This window comes from Carassius gibelio, chromosome B4 (genome assembly GCF_023724105.1).
Source record: "Carassius gibelio isolate Cgi1373 ecotype wild population from Czech Republic chromosome B4, carGib1.2-hapl.c, whole genome shotgun sequence".
NCBI classification, from domain to species: Eukaryota; Metazoa; Chordata; class Actinopteri; order Cypriniformes; family Cyprinidae; genus Carassius; species Carassius gibelio.
Window position 1 is genome coordinate 27,442,076 of NC_068399.1, and position 15,536 is coordinate 27,457,611.

Genomic DNA, 15,536 nt, shown 5'->3' on the forward strand with positions numbered 1-15,536 from the left:
CCTCTAGAGATGCACTTATGGCAGCACAGCTGTGTTCAACATTGATAATAATCAGAAATGTTTATACATGCTCCGCTGTATTTTCAGCATCATTCCTCCAGTCTTCAGTGTCACATGATCTTCACAAATCATGAAAATATAGATGATTTACTGCTCAAGAAACATTTCTGATTATTATCAGTGTTGAACACATTCATATTTCTGTGAATAGAACATTCAAAAGAACAGTCTTCAAAATCATATCTGTCCCAAACCTTTGAACTCTAAGCTTTGTCCTTCGGATTATTCACTTGATTACAGTTTGAGAAACACTGATATTAAAGACACATCTGTGCAGGGCTGAATCTCTAACGCCTCTCGCTTGAAAGATGATTTTTAGCAGATGTTGGAAACTGAAAGCATGTTAAACAGAGACAGAAGAGTGCCATGTTCTCCAGCACACACACACACACACACACACACACAGTTTCTGGATCTTCAGCATGTGTGAGAGATGGCCGTCCTTTGGTTCCTGCAGGTCATTATAAAGTCTTTATCAAATAATAATGAAGCAGATTTAAGGCCATACACAGTTACACCACAATCCAAACTTGTTTTGTTTCTTCTATTAGAAGTCTCGCTTGCTTTCAGACGAACCGCATGAAACCGGTTTAAACTGAAGAGCTTGGTTTTGTGATTGACTCTGAAGATTGTTTCAGTGCAAACTCAGACTAAACAACTCGTGAAGAAGACAAAACACACTGTTATCAGAGTTTCTCATGATATCACGTCACAGAACCGCTCTAATGCGGTAAAAGCCCTTCACGTAAACTCAGTTTGGGAGTCGAGTGAGTTTTGATGGAGGAGGATGAAGACAAACCGGCTGTTCTTTATAATAATGAATCTTTCATGTGTTTGATCATCAATCTCTACCAGACTCTGGGTCCAGAAAACTTCCCATAGCAATGGATGCACTGAAGTGAATGGGTGCCGTCGGCTGATAAAAACATCAGAATAATCCACAGCACTCCAGTCCATCAGTGAACATCTGGAGAAGACAAAACCTGAATTATTGTGTGTTTATCAGAGTTTCATTCTGACGGCACCCATTCACTGCAGAGCATCCATTGATGAGACACTGATGCAATGCTATTATCAGCACGAATAATTATGACACGAGAGTCACAGAGCCGTTTCCCAAAGTTTATTATAAAAATATAAAACAAAGAAATTAAAAATCGATTCGAATCGATTGAAAAATGGTCATCTGTCTCACACACACACACACACACACACACGCGAGTCTCTTCGGTGAGAGTCAGACGGGATGTTTGTGTTACAGACAGAATATGTACATGTTATATAAACGGTTCAGAACGGAGCAGAAATCAAGAGAGAACAGCGATCTGATTCACATCCGGACCTGACTTCCCCGTCAGAAACACTTTAAACACACACATCTAGAAAAGACGACTTTATAATCTTTGCTTTAAAGGAATACAAAAATACTAAATCACAATTTCATAGCTTATATCATAAACAGCGAGAAGGAAAAGAAGAGTTTCTGATTGGGCACGATCATAAATAGATACTGAACAGTATAAATCTGGCACACGCACATATACAACAGCAGGTATCATATTGATCAAATCATGTTTAAAAAGCAGTACATCACTATAAAAGAGCAGGGTTTATTGCGTTCATAAATTACTTCATGTTTAATCTGGTTAATGAGGACGGCTCCAGGATGTACACCAGCGGTCAAACGCTTCTGAACAGAAACAAGTCTCTTCTGCTCACCGAGCTTGCATTTATTTAATACCAAATACTGCAGAAAAATTGTAAAATATTTTTACTGTTAAATCATCTGTTTTCTGTGTGAATCTGTGTTAAAGTGTAATTTATTTCTGTGATGCTCCGCTGTATTTTCAGCATCATTCCTCCAGTCTTCAGTGTCACATGATCTTCATCCAACAAGCACAGTTAAGTGCTTTTTTTTTTTTTCAAGATTCTTTTCCAATGTAACGTTTGTTAAGCTTTTGTAACATTATACGCTCTAGAATTCCAAAAGCTTGGAGTAACAGAAATGTAATAGTTTTATAATGCTTCAAAATGATGATAAAGACATTCATAATGTAAAAAAAAAAAAAGGCAAATCAGCCTGGAGTAATTCAGCGGCGCATCACAGAAATAAATTCAAATGTAGCAGATATTCACACAGAGGACAGTTGTTTTAAAAGTAAAAATATTTCACAATTATTCCAGATTTTACTGTATTTAAGATCTAATAAATGCAGGTCTGGTGAGCCGAAGAGAGTCTGGCCGGTGGTGCGCTGGTCTAAGGCTGGTCTCACGGGTCGGTGGTGTTGATGTTGAGCTTGTCGCGAGCGCTCATGCCTCGGTACCAGCTGCAGTAGCCCTCCTTCTGCTGGACGCAGGCGTAGTTTCGGGACTGATAGCCGGGGAAGCCGAAGTGTGACAGCATGTCCGTCCACAGACACTCGTTCTTGGACGTGACGAAGCAGGGCAGAGAGTAGCACGGCTTGATCTGGAGGCACATAATCAGACTGTGTTACACAAGCAGAGCTCGGACTGGTGTTCACCGTTACCCATGATGCATCAGCACTCACCCTGCAGTTACAGCCCAGCTGATAGCGGTGATTGATGCCCTTCTTCTGCGCCAGAGACAGACGCTCCCATCGCTCGTTGAAGTTACACAGCCCTGTGTACAGCTTCCCGTCGTGAACGCGGCCTGCACACACACACACACACACACACACACATCAGTCTCTGTAGGTCGTGCGGTTCACATTAGTCGTAGCGCTCTATATTTAAGCGTGTGTGTGTGTGTGTGTGATGAGCTCCAGAAGAACAGGTGTGTGTCACATGACCTCCGTCACACACAGATGAAACACTCGTTACACTTCTCTCTGATCCTGGATACACACTCATCAGACACTGAGATATAATCACATCACTCAAATATCTATAATGTAGAAGACAATATGATTAATATTCATATATATATAGTATATATTTACATTCAGTCATTTAGCAGACACTTTTATTCAAAGTGACTTACAAATGAGGACAATGGAAGCCATTTATATATATGTATTTATTTATTTAGAATTATTTTTTAATGTTTATATTAAAAAGCTAAAAAATAATAATATATATTTTTTATTACCTTTTTAATATGTTTATATTAATAGTTTTATATTATTCATATTTATAAATATATTGTTTATTTATATATAAATAATATAGAATATATATTTAAAACAAAAACAAAGGAAGGTTTAAAAAAAATCTATGTAATATAATAATATTATGTATTTTTTTTAATTATCATTTTTTATTAACTTTATTTTTATGTATTTATATTTATAAATGTATATTACATATTTAATATTAATATAAATATAATTCATATTTTTGTTATATACATGTAAATAATACAATATGTTATACATTTTAATATATATATATATATACTTTTTCTCATCTATCATATTTATATTTATCATATTTATATCTGTGTGTTTGTGTGTGTATATATATATATATATACACACACACACACATAGTATGCATCATTATCTATTTATATTAGCCATTAAAAACTCCTAGCAAAGCATTTATGATGTGACATGTATTACACACACACACACACACACACACACATATATGAATATATAATATGTGATAATAAATAGGTTGATGCTGTGACTGGCTGTGTATCTTGAGTAATATCCGAGTGTTGTTAATGACTGGTCAAATATTAACGGTCTGTTAATGAGCAGCAGTTTCTCCCATGATGCACTGCAGTGTGTGGTCTCAGGTGAAGCTGAAGATGATGATGATGAAGGTCGGTCTCTCACCTGTGATCAGGTACTGGTATTTGTTGATGTCCAGCTTGACTCCACACATGCTCTCGGACTCGTCCGTGTAGACGTACTGCACGTGCTGGATCTTATCGAAGCCCTTGTACATCTGCAGCAGACCAAACAAACACACGGTGAGGAATCATGGGATACGTGTTCAGTCTGCTGCTGCGTCTGATGTGCTGCTCTCACCTTCATCTGTTTGACCGTGTAGCGCAGGGTCCCGAACGGACCGTCGTCCAGCAGCTTCTTCCCCACCACTTTAGCTCTGATCACTGCACACACACACACACACACACACACACACACAGGTTCATGAAGAGCACAACACACAGGCTGCACAGACAACACAATCCCAGAATGCACTGCAACAAGTGGAACTAAACATGCAAGCTGCTAAGAACTGGAGAAATGCAAAACAAATGTGCTTTTTTTATTGATTAAAAACATCTCAAATCAAATTATGAATGTAATCACCCGATATTTATGAGTGTGTGGCCATGACTAAAAACTACAAAAGGAATTTAAAATATAATAATTGATTTTAAATAAAAACAATGTATAATTAAGTTTGTAATATTTTTTTTTTTTAATTTTTATATTAATGCATTTTAAATATATGCATAGTAATGGTGATTTAAAATATTAATCATATAATATAATCATCAAAATTATAATTTAAAATAAAACACAATGTATGATCAAATTCATTTCATTTTTTTTTTATATTTAATTTTCCATATATTTGAAATGTATTTTCTGAAACTTTAATGATATTTATTTTATTTTGAATAAAATATCAAATTTATATAATTTATATTTTAACATATTAAAAAAGAAAAATCTATATTTTAAAATAATTTTTTTTGTTTTGTTTGAGCTATTTTAGTGCTTCGATTTAAAATAAATGATAGTTGTGGTTAGAAATGACGACCAGCTGACATAATACATTTTTAATATATGATAAAATAAGTGTGTGTGTATATAGCGGGATTTGTGTGTGTGTGTGTGTCTGAGGGTTGGACAGACGCTCGTGTCGTGAGGAACTAGTTCACTTCCTCAGAGACGCAGCAGAATGAGGTCGTGTCAATACGAGCAGAATCTTTCCCAGAATCCCCTGCAGCGCTTCCCATCGGTAACCCGACCCAGCCGAACAAACGCCGAGCGTCACCTGCTCTGAGAAACGCTGCTGGAGTTTCCTTCCCAGAATTCTGTGAGGCGCACATTCCTGAGAGCGACAGGAGAAGCTCTTTCCTCACATCTCTTCACCTGATTCAACCATCACACACTTATTATTTGCAATAGTAATTAAATAATAGTTCATTTAAAATTAAAAATAAATTACAATACAAAGAAAGTAGACTTGTTTTATTTAAACTAGTTGCAAAGGAAACACTTCTCGTTATCTCTTAGTTTTAATAAAATAACTAAAATTTAAATTAAAAACTAATCCAAAATATTAATCTAAAGCTTCTAAAATGTAAGAAAAAAATAAATGAATAAAAAAACAGAAATCATAAAAAATACAAATATTAATAGAAATAATAAAACATTATCCAAAATATTAATCTAAAGATTCTAAAGCATTGACAATAATAGAAATGATAAAAACTAATGATAAAAAAAAACTAAAAATGAAAAAAAGAAACTTGAATTCAAAATATGGATAAAAACTTATAATAACATTAGTTGACAGTGTAAATACTATGTATTATGCGCTTCCCATTATTTCTTAAATTTATAATTTTATGTAATAAAATAACTTAAACTGAAAATAAAGAAAATACTAATAAAAAAATGACAAAAACATAAAAAAAACTAAATTAACTAAACTTAAAATGAAAATAACAAATAATACAAAATATTAATCTAAATCTTCTAAAGCAATAAAAAATTAAATAAAAAAATAGAAATGATAAAAACGATTCCAAAATTTGAATCTAAAGCTTCTCAACCATAAAAAAATAATAAAAAATACAAATATTAATAGAAATAATAAAACATTATCCAAAATATTAATCCAAAGCTTCTAAAGCATTAAATATAATAGAAATTATTTGAAAAATTATAATAAAACTAAAATATAAAAAAAACGAAAAATGTCAATGAAAATGCAAAACTTTACAAATAAAGCTCTAAATATGCGTAAAAACTTTAATGACATTAGTTCATAAAGTAAATACTAATGTATTATGTACAGTTAATAATAAACTAAAGCATTATTAAAATCAAATCTTTTATCTGTTAATATTATTTACTGGACCTGCGTGAACTGTTGTGTTTTTACAATCTAACGTTAACGAAGATGAATAAATACTGGAGCAAATGTGTTGCTCTTTGTTAGCTAACGATGCATAAACTAACGAAGGAAACGTTTTCGCTGTAAATAAAAACAGAACGGACGTCTCCAGAGTTTCAGAGGTTCAAAGGTCGTGTGAGTGAGTGTGTGTGGAGCTGCGCTCTGATTGGCTGTGAGACGCTCTTCTGGAAGTCTGTTTATGTAACCCAATTCCTAACTCAGAGTTACTGTACCCTGCGTGTGGCCTCCATCCGGCCCTCGCGGCTATATTTAAGAGCGTAACCCCCACAGATGAAAGCCCGGAGCCGACTCATGAATATTCATCTGAGAGAAGAATCGTCCTCCATCAGACCTCGTTCTGCTCAGAGACTACAAACACTGCTAAGCATTTACATACGGTTTCTACTCTTTTCTTGTCATCGGCTCCGATAGCCTCGTGGTTAGTTAGTGTCAAAATAATCCACAAATAAAGCCTTTTTCACTCAGAAAGTGAGTATTACCCAAGATAATCCACAAATAATGTTTTTCACTCAAAACCTAAATATTTTGCCAAAATTATCCACAAACTGAATATTGGCAAAATTATCTGTAAATAATGCTTTATTCAGTTAAAAAAAAAACTATTTTGCCAAAATATCCACAAATATTGCCAAAATAATGCACAAATGATGCCTTTTTTCCACTCAAACCTAAATATTTTGCCAAAATTACCCATAAACAATGTTCTTTCCCTTCTGAAACTAAATATTGACAAAATTATCTACAAATATTATTTTTTAACTCAAAAAATTTATATTTTGCCAAAATTATCCACAAATAATGCTTTGTTTTCCCTCTGCAACTAAATATTGGGAAAATTGTCTACAAATAATCCTCTTCACTCAAAAAATTGCCAAAATTATTCACAAATAAAGTTTTTCTTCACATTTAGAATTTCAATGTTGTACCAAAATGATCCACAAATACTATTTTTAAACTCAAAAACTTTTTTTTGTCAAACTTATGCACAAATATTATGAAAAAAATCCACAATTTTTTTTTTTTTACTCAAAAACTGGATATTTTGCCAAAATTATCCCCAAATAATGCTTTGTTTTACTCCTAAAACTAAATATTGGCAAAATTATCTACAAATAATCTTTTCTTCGCTCAAAAATATGACCAATTTAACAAAATCATTCACAAATAATGTTTTTCTTCACTTTTAGAATTTCAATATCTTGCCAAAATGTTCCACAAATATTTTTTTTTCACTCAAAAACTTTTTTTTGTCAAACTTATGCACAAATATAATACAAATATTCCTTTTTTTTTTTTTTTTTTACTTCAGAAACTGATTATCGGCAAAAATGTATCCAGAAATAGTGCTTTTTTAACTCAAACACTGAGCAGCAGGAGCTCAGATCAATAAAGCACACGGTTAATCATCTCTGAAAACAAACACTAAACCTGGCTGACTTTGTCTTTATTATTTAATGGATGTTTGAATAAAAATAGTTTTTATTACCAGTTATATAATTAACAATTGAATATAAAAAGCCTCACCTCAAGTTTATTTGAATGTTAATTATTAAATAAACTTACTATAAAATATTTTTTTTTGTAAGCATCCTTTTCGATTTCAGCTTTTGGCTGTTATTTTACAATGTTAGATTATTGATTCTATATATTTCTGTGCATTGTTAATGTAGGATCATATGTCTATCCTCTACAGCTCTCTGTTACCCAGCAGCCATCAGTTCATCTGTCACACATGGCATCAGAAAGCAGTGTGTTGCTGGAGGAATCTGGCGAGCGGCCAGCGATTCAGACACGCTCACAATAGCTGCAGTCTTTGCCTTTCATACAGCATGGATACCACCAGCACAGAGCCAAAGTCACATTTTATGGGACATCTCAATATCTAGTTTATCCACAAACACATCATCAGTATGCAAGTCATACGTGGCCTCTTAACCAGACGCTCGGGCTCGGGTTCCTCGCTCATGAAACTGTAGCGCGAGAGAAGCGTTAGATGCATTCGCTCCGAGACGACGTGCTAATGTCGCACAGCTTCAGTTAGATAACGTGTGGAGATGATCGACGGGTGGTTAATGACGGCGTCTCAAAAGAGGAAAGTCACTTCAGAGATGCAGCAAGTTGATGAATGATTATCAAACACGAATGTGCATTTCGAATGTAAAATCAATTTTGTGATTTCAAGCTGACGAATGTTTTCAAGACCACCGCGCACCCAAATCTTAGCAAAACCACCAGGATTTATAATTACTTTTATTTAAAAAACTGAAGAGTTCCGGTGCTTGATTCTGATTGGCTGAGCCACGTTCAAAGCTGACTTACGCTACAAAGTAACAAGCACCTTTGTTTACATTTGTGTTGCTCGGCAACCACTTTGTTGCAACGACAACTGATTCTGAGGAGCTTCATTGTTTGGTGGGAGAATACGGTTGTTAATAATATCATTACAAATTATTTGCTCGGTTTTATTTCGTGAAACCTTATGGAATAACTGTTTTATAACAGCAATAAGCCCTGTGAAGCTGTGGTTTACAGTGAATTGAGCGCTGTTAGCTGATATATATTCACTGTAAACCACAGCTTCTTGGGGCTTATTCTACTGTACTTTGAAATGGCTTCATTTTCAATGTTTATGACCATAAACTTTTAAATCTCACTTTAAAGGCCATTCATAATTCAGCAATGACTCGTTCTAATTCTGTAAGAATATTGACGTGTAGAGCTGCACTTTTCCAGATAAACTGACAATCACACATTTTTTTTTTTGGTCTCGAATGGAGATAACTATTTTCCCACAATTCTGAACTTAACAAAACTTGATGTTTATTTATTTTCACTAGAGGCTGTGGCAAAATATTAATTGCTGCAGTCTATTTAAAAGTGTTTAATTTGCATGCATTATTAATATATATATATATATATATATATATATATATATATATATATATATATATATATATTTAATTAATTAAATTAAATTTATGCATTTAGCAGATGCTTAGCGACTTACAGTGCATTCAGGCTATCAATTTTTTTCACAACCTAAAAAAAATAGCGCAATGCTCTACCAATTGAGCAACAGGAACACTATATATAATATATTTAATAAACCAATTTTTGATATTCAAATTATGAAAAAATGGTTTGAAAATGAATGAATCTGCGTTTTTGAACGAATCTCTTGAATAAATGATTCAATGACGAATACTTTTTTTAACAGTCACAATGCAATTGCACAAACGTTATTTGAAGCGCCAGTAACTTTCAAATTGCTCTATTTTGATCGCAACCCTAAACATCAGTGTTTCTATCCTAAATATAAACTTTCATAATAGTATTTCTATGATAATATGAATAACGGTAAGATAGAAATAGCAAGGTTGTTCAACAGACTAGCTATTTTTTTCCTAAACATGAGTCTCTCTTTCGTTGTCGATTGCGGGAGCAACAATATCGTTTAAATCAATTTCAGAGCATTTTTTTCTAGCTAAAGAACAGTGAAAACATTGACAGCCAATCAGAATCCATCTAGTTTTAAAGCACGCACTGCATTGCAGTTGACAGGACATAACTGCAGTGTGTGCTTATAATAAACTAAACGTTATCGTTCATTGGTGTGTTTGCGAATATATTTATTGTAATAGTAATAGTTATCGTTCTCACTGGAAGTGCATACTGCAGTTATGTAGAGTATGCATTGAGCACTCAAATAGACTATCCTTGTTATCTTTTATTTTCTTTTTAATTTAAAAGTTCAAGTTTTAGTCATTTTAACACATCATCTTGCTCCACTTGCCTTCATTTAACCCTTCATTTAATCGGAGCATTAACCCTAGATCTACTCTGAAGAAAACTCTGTGTTATTCACCGCCAGTACGACAGAAGAACATCATCTCTAGAAGCGTTCTCGCGCGTCTGTTGCCATGGATACCGCGAACTCTTTCTTCGCGAACTTTCGCGTCTGAGTGAAAGCGCGCAGTGACGCACTTGTCTTCTGGTTGTTTCTATTTGACGGATTGTTCGTGTGAAGCTGTAACGCAACGACAACAAACGGGAAAGCGCACGCACACAGTTACATAATGCATTAACCATACTGTCATCAAACGCGTGCATTACGAATAACTCCTGCTGAAGAGCTGTAATCGCTCAAACACACACACACACACTTGCGTTGCTTACCGATGTCGGAGTGGCAGTACGCGTCCTGTGGATGAGACATCGCGCACGAACACGCGTCTGACGCTTGGTACATCAGACAGACGAGAGAGAACAGCAGGAGCGCGAGCAGCATACACGGCTTCATTCTGAAGTGAAGGCAGACTAAACTGCTGTCAGTTTGCAGCGAGACACATATAGTGCGCCTTTGGGCGCGTCACGGGCGAGCGCTGCAGCCGCCGACCAATCACAGCGCGCGCCGATTAACATTACAGGCGCATGACGTAATGGAAGTGACCTCATAATGATGTTTTTCGCCTGTTTTCCACAGTGAGGCAGCAGACTGAGTGGAAAGTTCGCATTCATATCATGTTATTACACTGTGGCTTTAGAGGCGAAGTCATCAAAACCAGCCCCCCCACCCTCCCACCACCCAAAAAAAAAAAAAAAAAAAATCTCAGTGACTCAGATTCAGTGAATGACTTCAGGTATCTTTCCTTCATCTGCTTCGCCAGTCTGAAGTGTCTTTGTTGTTATTAGTATGAAAAATATTAGCAATAAAGGAACACAGATGGAAGTCATGGTTTTATATAGAAACTATAAACAAATGCATTTCACATATGCTAAAACTATATTTTAATAATATATATATATATATATATATATATATATATATATATATATATATATATATATATATATATATAACAAAACAAAAAAACGTTTTTCTTCAAATGTGCCATATGTTAATGTATTTTATTGGAATGAAATATACAAAGGGCAAAATAAATATATTTCCCATAGTTTTTGTTTTATATTGTTTGTGTTATTTTTTATTATTTTCTTTTATATTTTCTTCTCAATTTTAGTTAAAGAAATATATATATATACATACATAAATTTTTTTCAGTATGGGTTAAGTTTAGATTACTTTTATTTCCAGTTGCATTGGTTTCTATGTCCGTGTTTATTTTTCATTCATGATGAACTGTTTTTAAGCTCGTATGAGCTGATGTACTCCTGCCTGTTAAATTCATATTGCATGATGACTTGTTTAACAGGAGAAACCCAGTGCAAGTATTTCATCATTTGGCAAATATTTAAATGCGATTATGTCAGATTTGGTCTGGATTTCCAGACTGAACAGTGTGCTACTGTGTGTGCGTCCATTCAGTTACTCAGACTTTCTTTTGCTCTGTGATGGAAACTACAACACACTGCTGTAAGAGCGGATCTAGTGCCAGTGTTAGCCCAGTACACAATCCCATAATCCTCCATGAATTAGCCGTGATAATCTCAATCCGGTGGAGATATCGCAAGATGAACGCGTCCTAGAGTCCTAGAATCCATTGCACCTCGAAAGCTTATCCACTTTAAACTTGCCACTGTGACTCCCATTCTCAAGAAACCGTCACTCGACTCCGCTGTATATGCAAAGAATCCGCTGTCTTATCAAAGATTCTAGAAAAAAAACGGTCTTTATACAGCTGCAACACTATCTGCACATTAACTCTATTTCTGATATTTTTCAATCTGGGTTTAAACCCCTTAACAGCACCGAGCCCGCTCTTTAAAAGTCCTTAATGACATTTTAACAACAGACGCTGGCGATACCATGGCTTTAGTGCTACTAGACTTGAGTTCAGCTTTTGACTTTGTAGATTATAAGATTCTCTTATCTGGGCTAGAACATTCGATCGGTATCTCAGGTATGGTACTCAAATGGTTTCAGTCTTACCTATCTAACAGAAGTTGTCTTTTGTGATTCACCTCAGTTGTGGGGTACCCCAGGGATCGATTCTGGCACCCCTACTATTTTCTTTGTACATGCTTCCTTTGGGATCAATTATGAGTAGATTTAGTGTGTCTTACCTTTGTTATGCAGACCTATAAAACATAACTATAACACTACATATAAGAGACTTCAAGACTGTCTTCACGAACTCAAACTATGGCTCTCAAACAACTTCCTGCTGCTTAATGACGATAAAACCCAAATCATCCAATTTGGTCCAAATGAGCTTTTTGACAGACACTGTACTGACCTTGGTACACTCAAGCCACAACTCACTTCTGAAGATAAAAACATAGGTTTTTATCTTGACAGTAGTCTTAAACCAAGCAAATAAATGCCACAGTTAGAGCTAGCTTTTATCATTCATGACGGTTAGCCAAACTCAAGCCTTTTATGTTTTTTGTCTTGTTTTGTTTGTTTTTCTTATTTTACTGTACAGCACTTTGGCCAACCAGGGTTGATTTTAAATGTGCTTTATAAATGCTTTATAAATGACTTAAAGAAAAGTGGCCTTGAATGAGTGACAGGACGTGATGAATCATGATGAGCATCAGAAACACACAGCCTCTGACCTTTTGACCTGATGGCCGGAGTGTCACGCAATCTTCACACAATCTGCAGCATCACTTTGAATCATTTCTAATCATTTTTACTGTGTAATGCATTTAGACTGTAAGAAACGGATATACAAAATTCCAGAAATATGAAATGTACTGTCTCTGCGTGTTAGATGCATCTGTGCAAATGAGCGTTCGTGAACATGAGAGGACAACATTATAGTGTCACGCAACATCTAAATGTTGCTCTTCAGCGCACAAAGCAATGATGGCCGTCACTGAGATAGTTATAGTTTTTATTAATATTTTGAATAAAATTTTATTTTAATATTTTACGTATTTTATGTGTTCAATTGTTTTATTTTTATATTTTCTATTTCATTTTAGTTAAAGTTTAAGTTAAAATATTAAGTAAAATTAATAAATGATTAATACATTTATAAAGTAATTAATAAAAAAATTATATATGAAGTTGTAAAAGTTATATCATTTTATTTTTAGGTTTTCTGTTTTCAATTTAGTTTTAATAATTTTGTTGTGTTTACATATGTGTGTGTTTATATATATATATATATATATATATATATATATATATATATATATATATATATATATATATATATATATATACACATATATTTATTTATTTTAACAGATATGTTTTGGTAACACTTTACTCGAACCCTTTATATATAATGTGTCATAAAAGTATGTTAATGCATTAATTATGCCTTGCAATGCACCTTATAATGCATTATATGATGAATATAATGAATAACTATAATACTTACAGTACCTACCTATTCAGTCTTAGAGAACATATAATGCATTGCAATGTATATTATGAGCACATTTCTAATGCATTATACATACAGCCTTCAATTAAAGTGTTTTTATTCTCTTATTTTGCACACAGAGCTGATTTTAGTGTTTTTCCAAACATCACAGATATAAATAAAGCATCATTTGAGGAACAGGAACGTCTTCATTAGTTTAGTGTTTAATTTGTCCGTCTGAGAAGTTTTCGGGGAATAAACAGGAAGAGATGAGATATGAATCCATGGCTCTTATACAGCGATCACTGAACACAACATGAAGATGAGAGGTGTGTTGGGATTTATTAATGACCAGACGATCAGAACTGTTTGAGTTTGTCTGATCTGGCACTCACTCTATCGTGTTCATAAACAGGCAGATAATCTTGAAGATCGCAGAGGAGTTTCTGCATATGTTCAGTGTGACGCTTGGAGTTCCTGTGAACGAGGTAGTTTGGCATTAAATCAGCATGTGTGACTCAGAGGTCCGGTGAGGATCAGAGGTCAGAGGTCGTGTGTGGGTGAAGGAAGCTGGAGGCGGAGTTTCTGCAGAACACACACACACACTGATGAGAACATGCTCTCATTCCCTACACTTTCCTGTCAAACTTTTTCAATGGATCAATTTGATTCATTCGTACAGTTCAGGTCATTTTGAACCAGAGAGAATCTAAAACCTGAATAAAAGAATCATGCAGAAAACAGTGGACCAATCAGAAGAGCCTGGGGGCGGGGCAGGTGTTGTTTACAGTAGTTACAGTTTTATTTGATCCCAACACGAGGCTTTCTGTGCTGTGCATTTTTAAGACAATTCCCGAACGCTTGCAAATCATTTTAAAGTTTTTTGCAAATTCACTCTTTATGTGTAAGGTGCCGTTCACAAAGAAGACGTTTTTCCATTCCAATGCAATACTTTCTCATCGTATTTCTTTGTAAACAATCATGTCTTTCGCAGATGATTCAGAACCCTTTGAAATATGAAGAAGAATGAACAAAGAACAGTTAGACATTGGTACACTTACACAATAACAATCAACATTTGACACCAGCACTAACAGCAACAACACACAACCTTCAGCAGCAAGCATCCTGGAAAAACATTTAACATACATGAAGCATGTCGTACAGTGTCTTGTTTAGGCACTTGCTACTGTAAACTAAATATCATAAAAATAGTGCATAGGAACTTAAAACTGTGTTCTGCGTGAACTAAGTGTGTCATTGTGGAACTAGAGTCAGAGCATTAACTTCAGGTTCATTAAGGTTTTATGAGTCTGTTTGTGAGCGGCTGGTGTTTTGCTCCTTTAGCAGATATGAGCAGCTGTGGAGATTCATAAAACCTCAGAAGTGAAACCGAGCAAACCCGTCCACCGCTAAATATAGATCTACAGCATCATCCAGCTGTTCCCAGACCTGAGCTCCTCTCTGATGTGTCCAAACCCCTGAGCAGAGACCTGAATGAAAGCAGATGGCAGCACGGCCGAGAGAGAGAGAGAGAGAGAGAGAGAGAGAGAGATGTTCTGTCAGTGGCTGGGGTTAGGTGTTACATCAGGACACATCAGTCAGGATCTGTGCTGGACACGTTCCTCACGTTCCCCAGGCTGGACATGCCAGTGTTCACACGCTTGAGCTGATCCCAACCTGCGTTTGACCATAAGTGGACATCAGAGCTCCTCGATCTCCGTCTGTAGAGATGCCAGCGTCAATCCGACGCCAAACGCATCAGGTCACGCTCGTCTGTAATTACAAGATATGTGCGAACATCCATCACTCACGCTGACAGCAGATCTTATCTAACATCACTTCAGATTTAACTCCCAACAACTGAGACGAGATTCAGTTAAATGAACATGATGAAAGATCTGCTTTAGACCGACGATTCACGACGAACCTATCAGAGAGAGCGAGAGAGAGAGTGATAGATAGATAGATAGATAGATAGATAGATAGATAGATAGATAGATAGATAGATAGATAGATAGATAGATGTGTTTTTCCTTTCCAGTTAGCTACTTTTCCATTGTTTTTCTA

The 15,536-nt window shown here is 35.0% G+C and overlaps 1 protein-coding gene and 1 long non-coding RNA gene across 2 annotated transcripts in view; one reads left to right on the forward strand and one right to left on the reverse strand.

Annotated features, from left to right (window-relative positions):
* LOC127956733 (uncharacterized) overlaps positions 1-15,536 on the forward strand; it is a 42,352-nt gene that overhangs the window by 5,270 nt on the left and 21,546 nt on the right. The window lies entirely within an intron of this gene.
* Positions 1,169-10,561, reverse strand: LOC127956731 (metalloproteinase inhibitor 3). Its single transcript, XM_052554898.1, has 5 exons — positions 10,363-10,561; positions 4,059-4,141; positions 3,864-3,975; positions 2,610-2,731; positions 1,169-2,527 (listed from the first exon to the last, which is right to left on the reverse strand). Exons 1-5 carry the CDS (start codon positions 10,484-10,486, stop codon positions 2,330-2,332), a joined length of 639 nt encoding a protein of 212 aa, XP_052410858.1. The 5' UTR covers positions 10,487-10,561; the 3' UTR covers positions 1,169-2,329.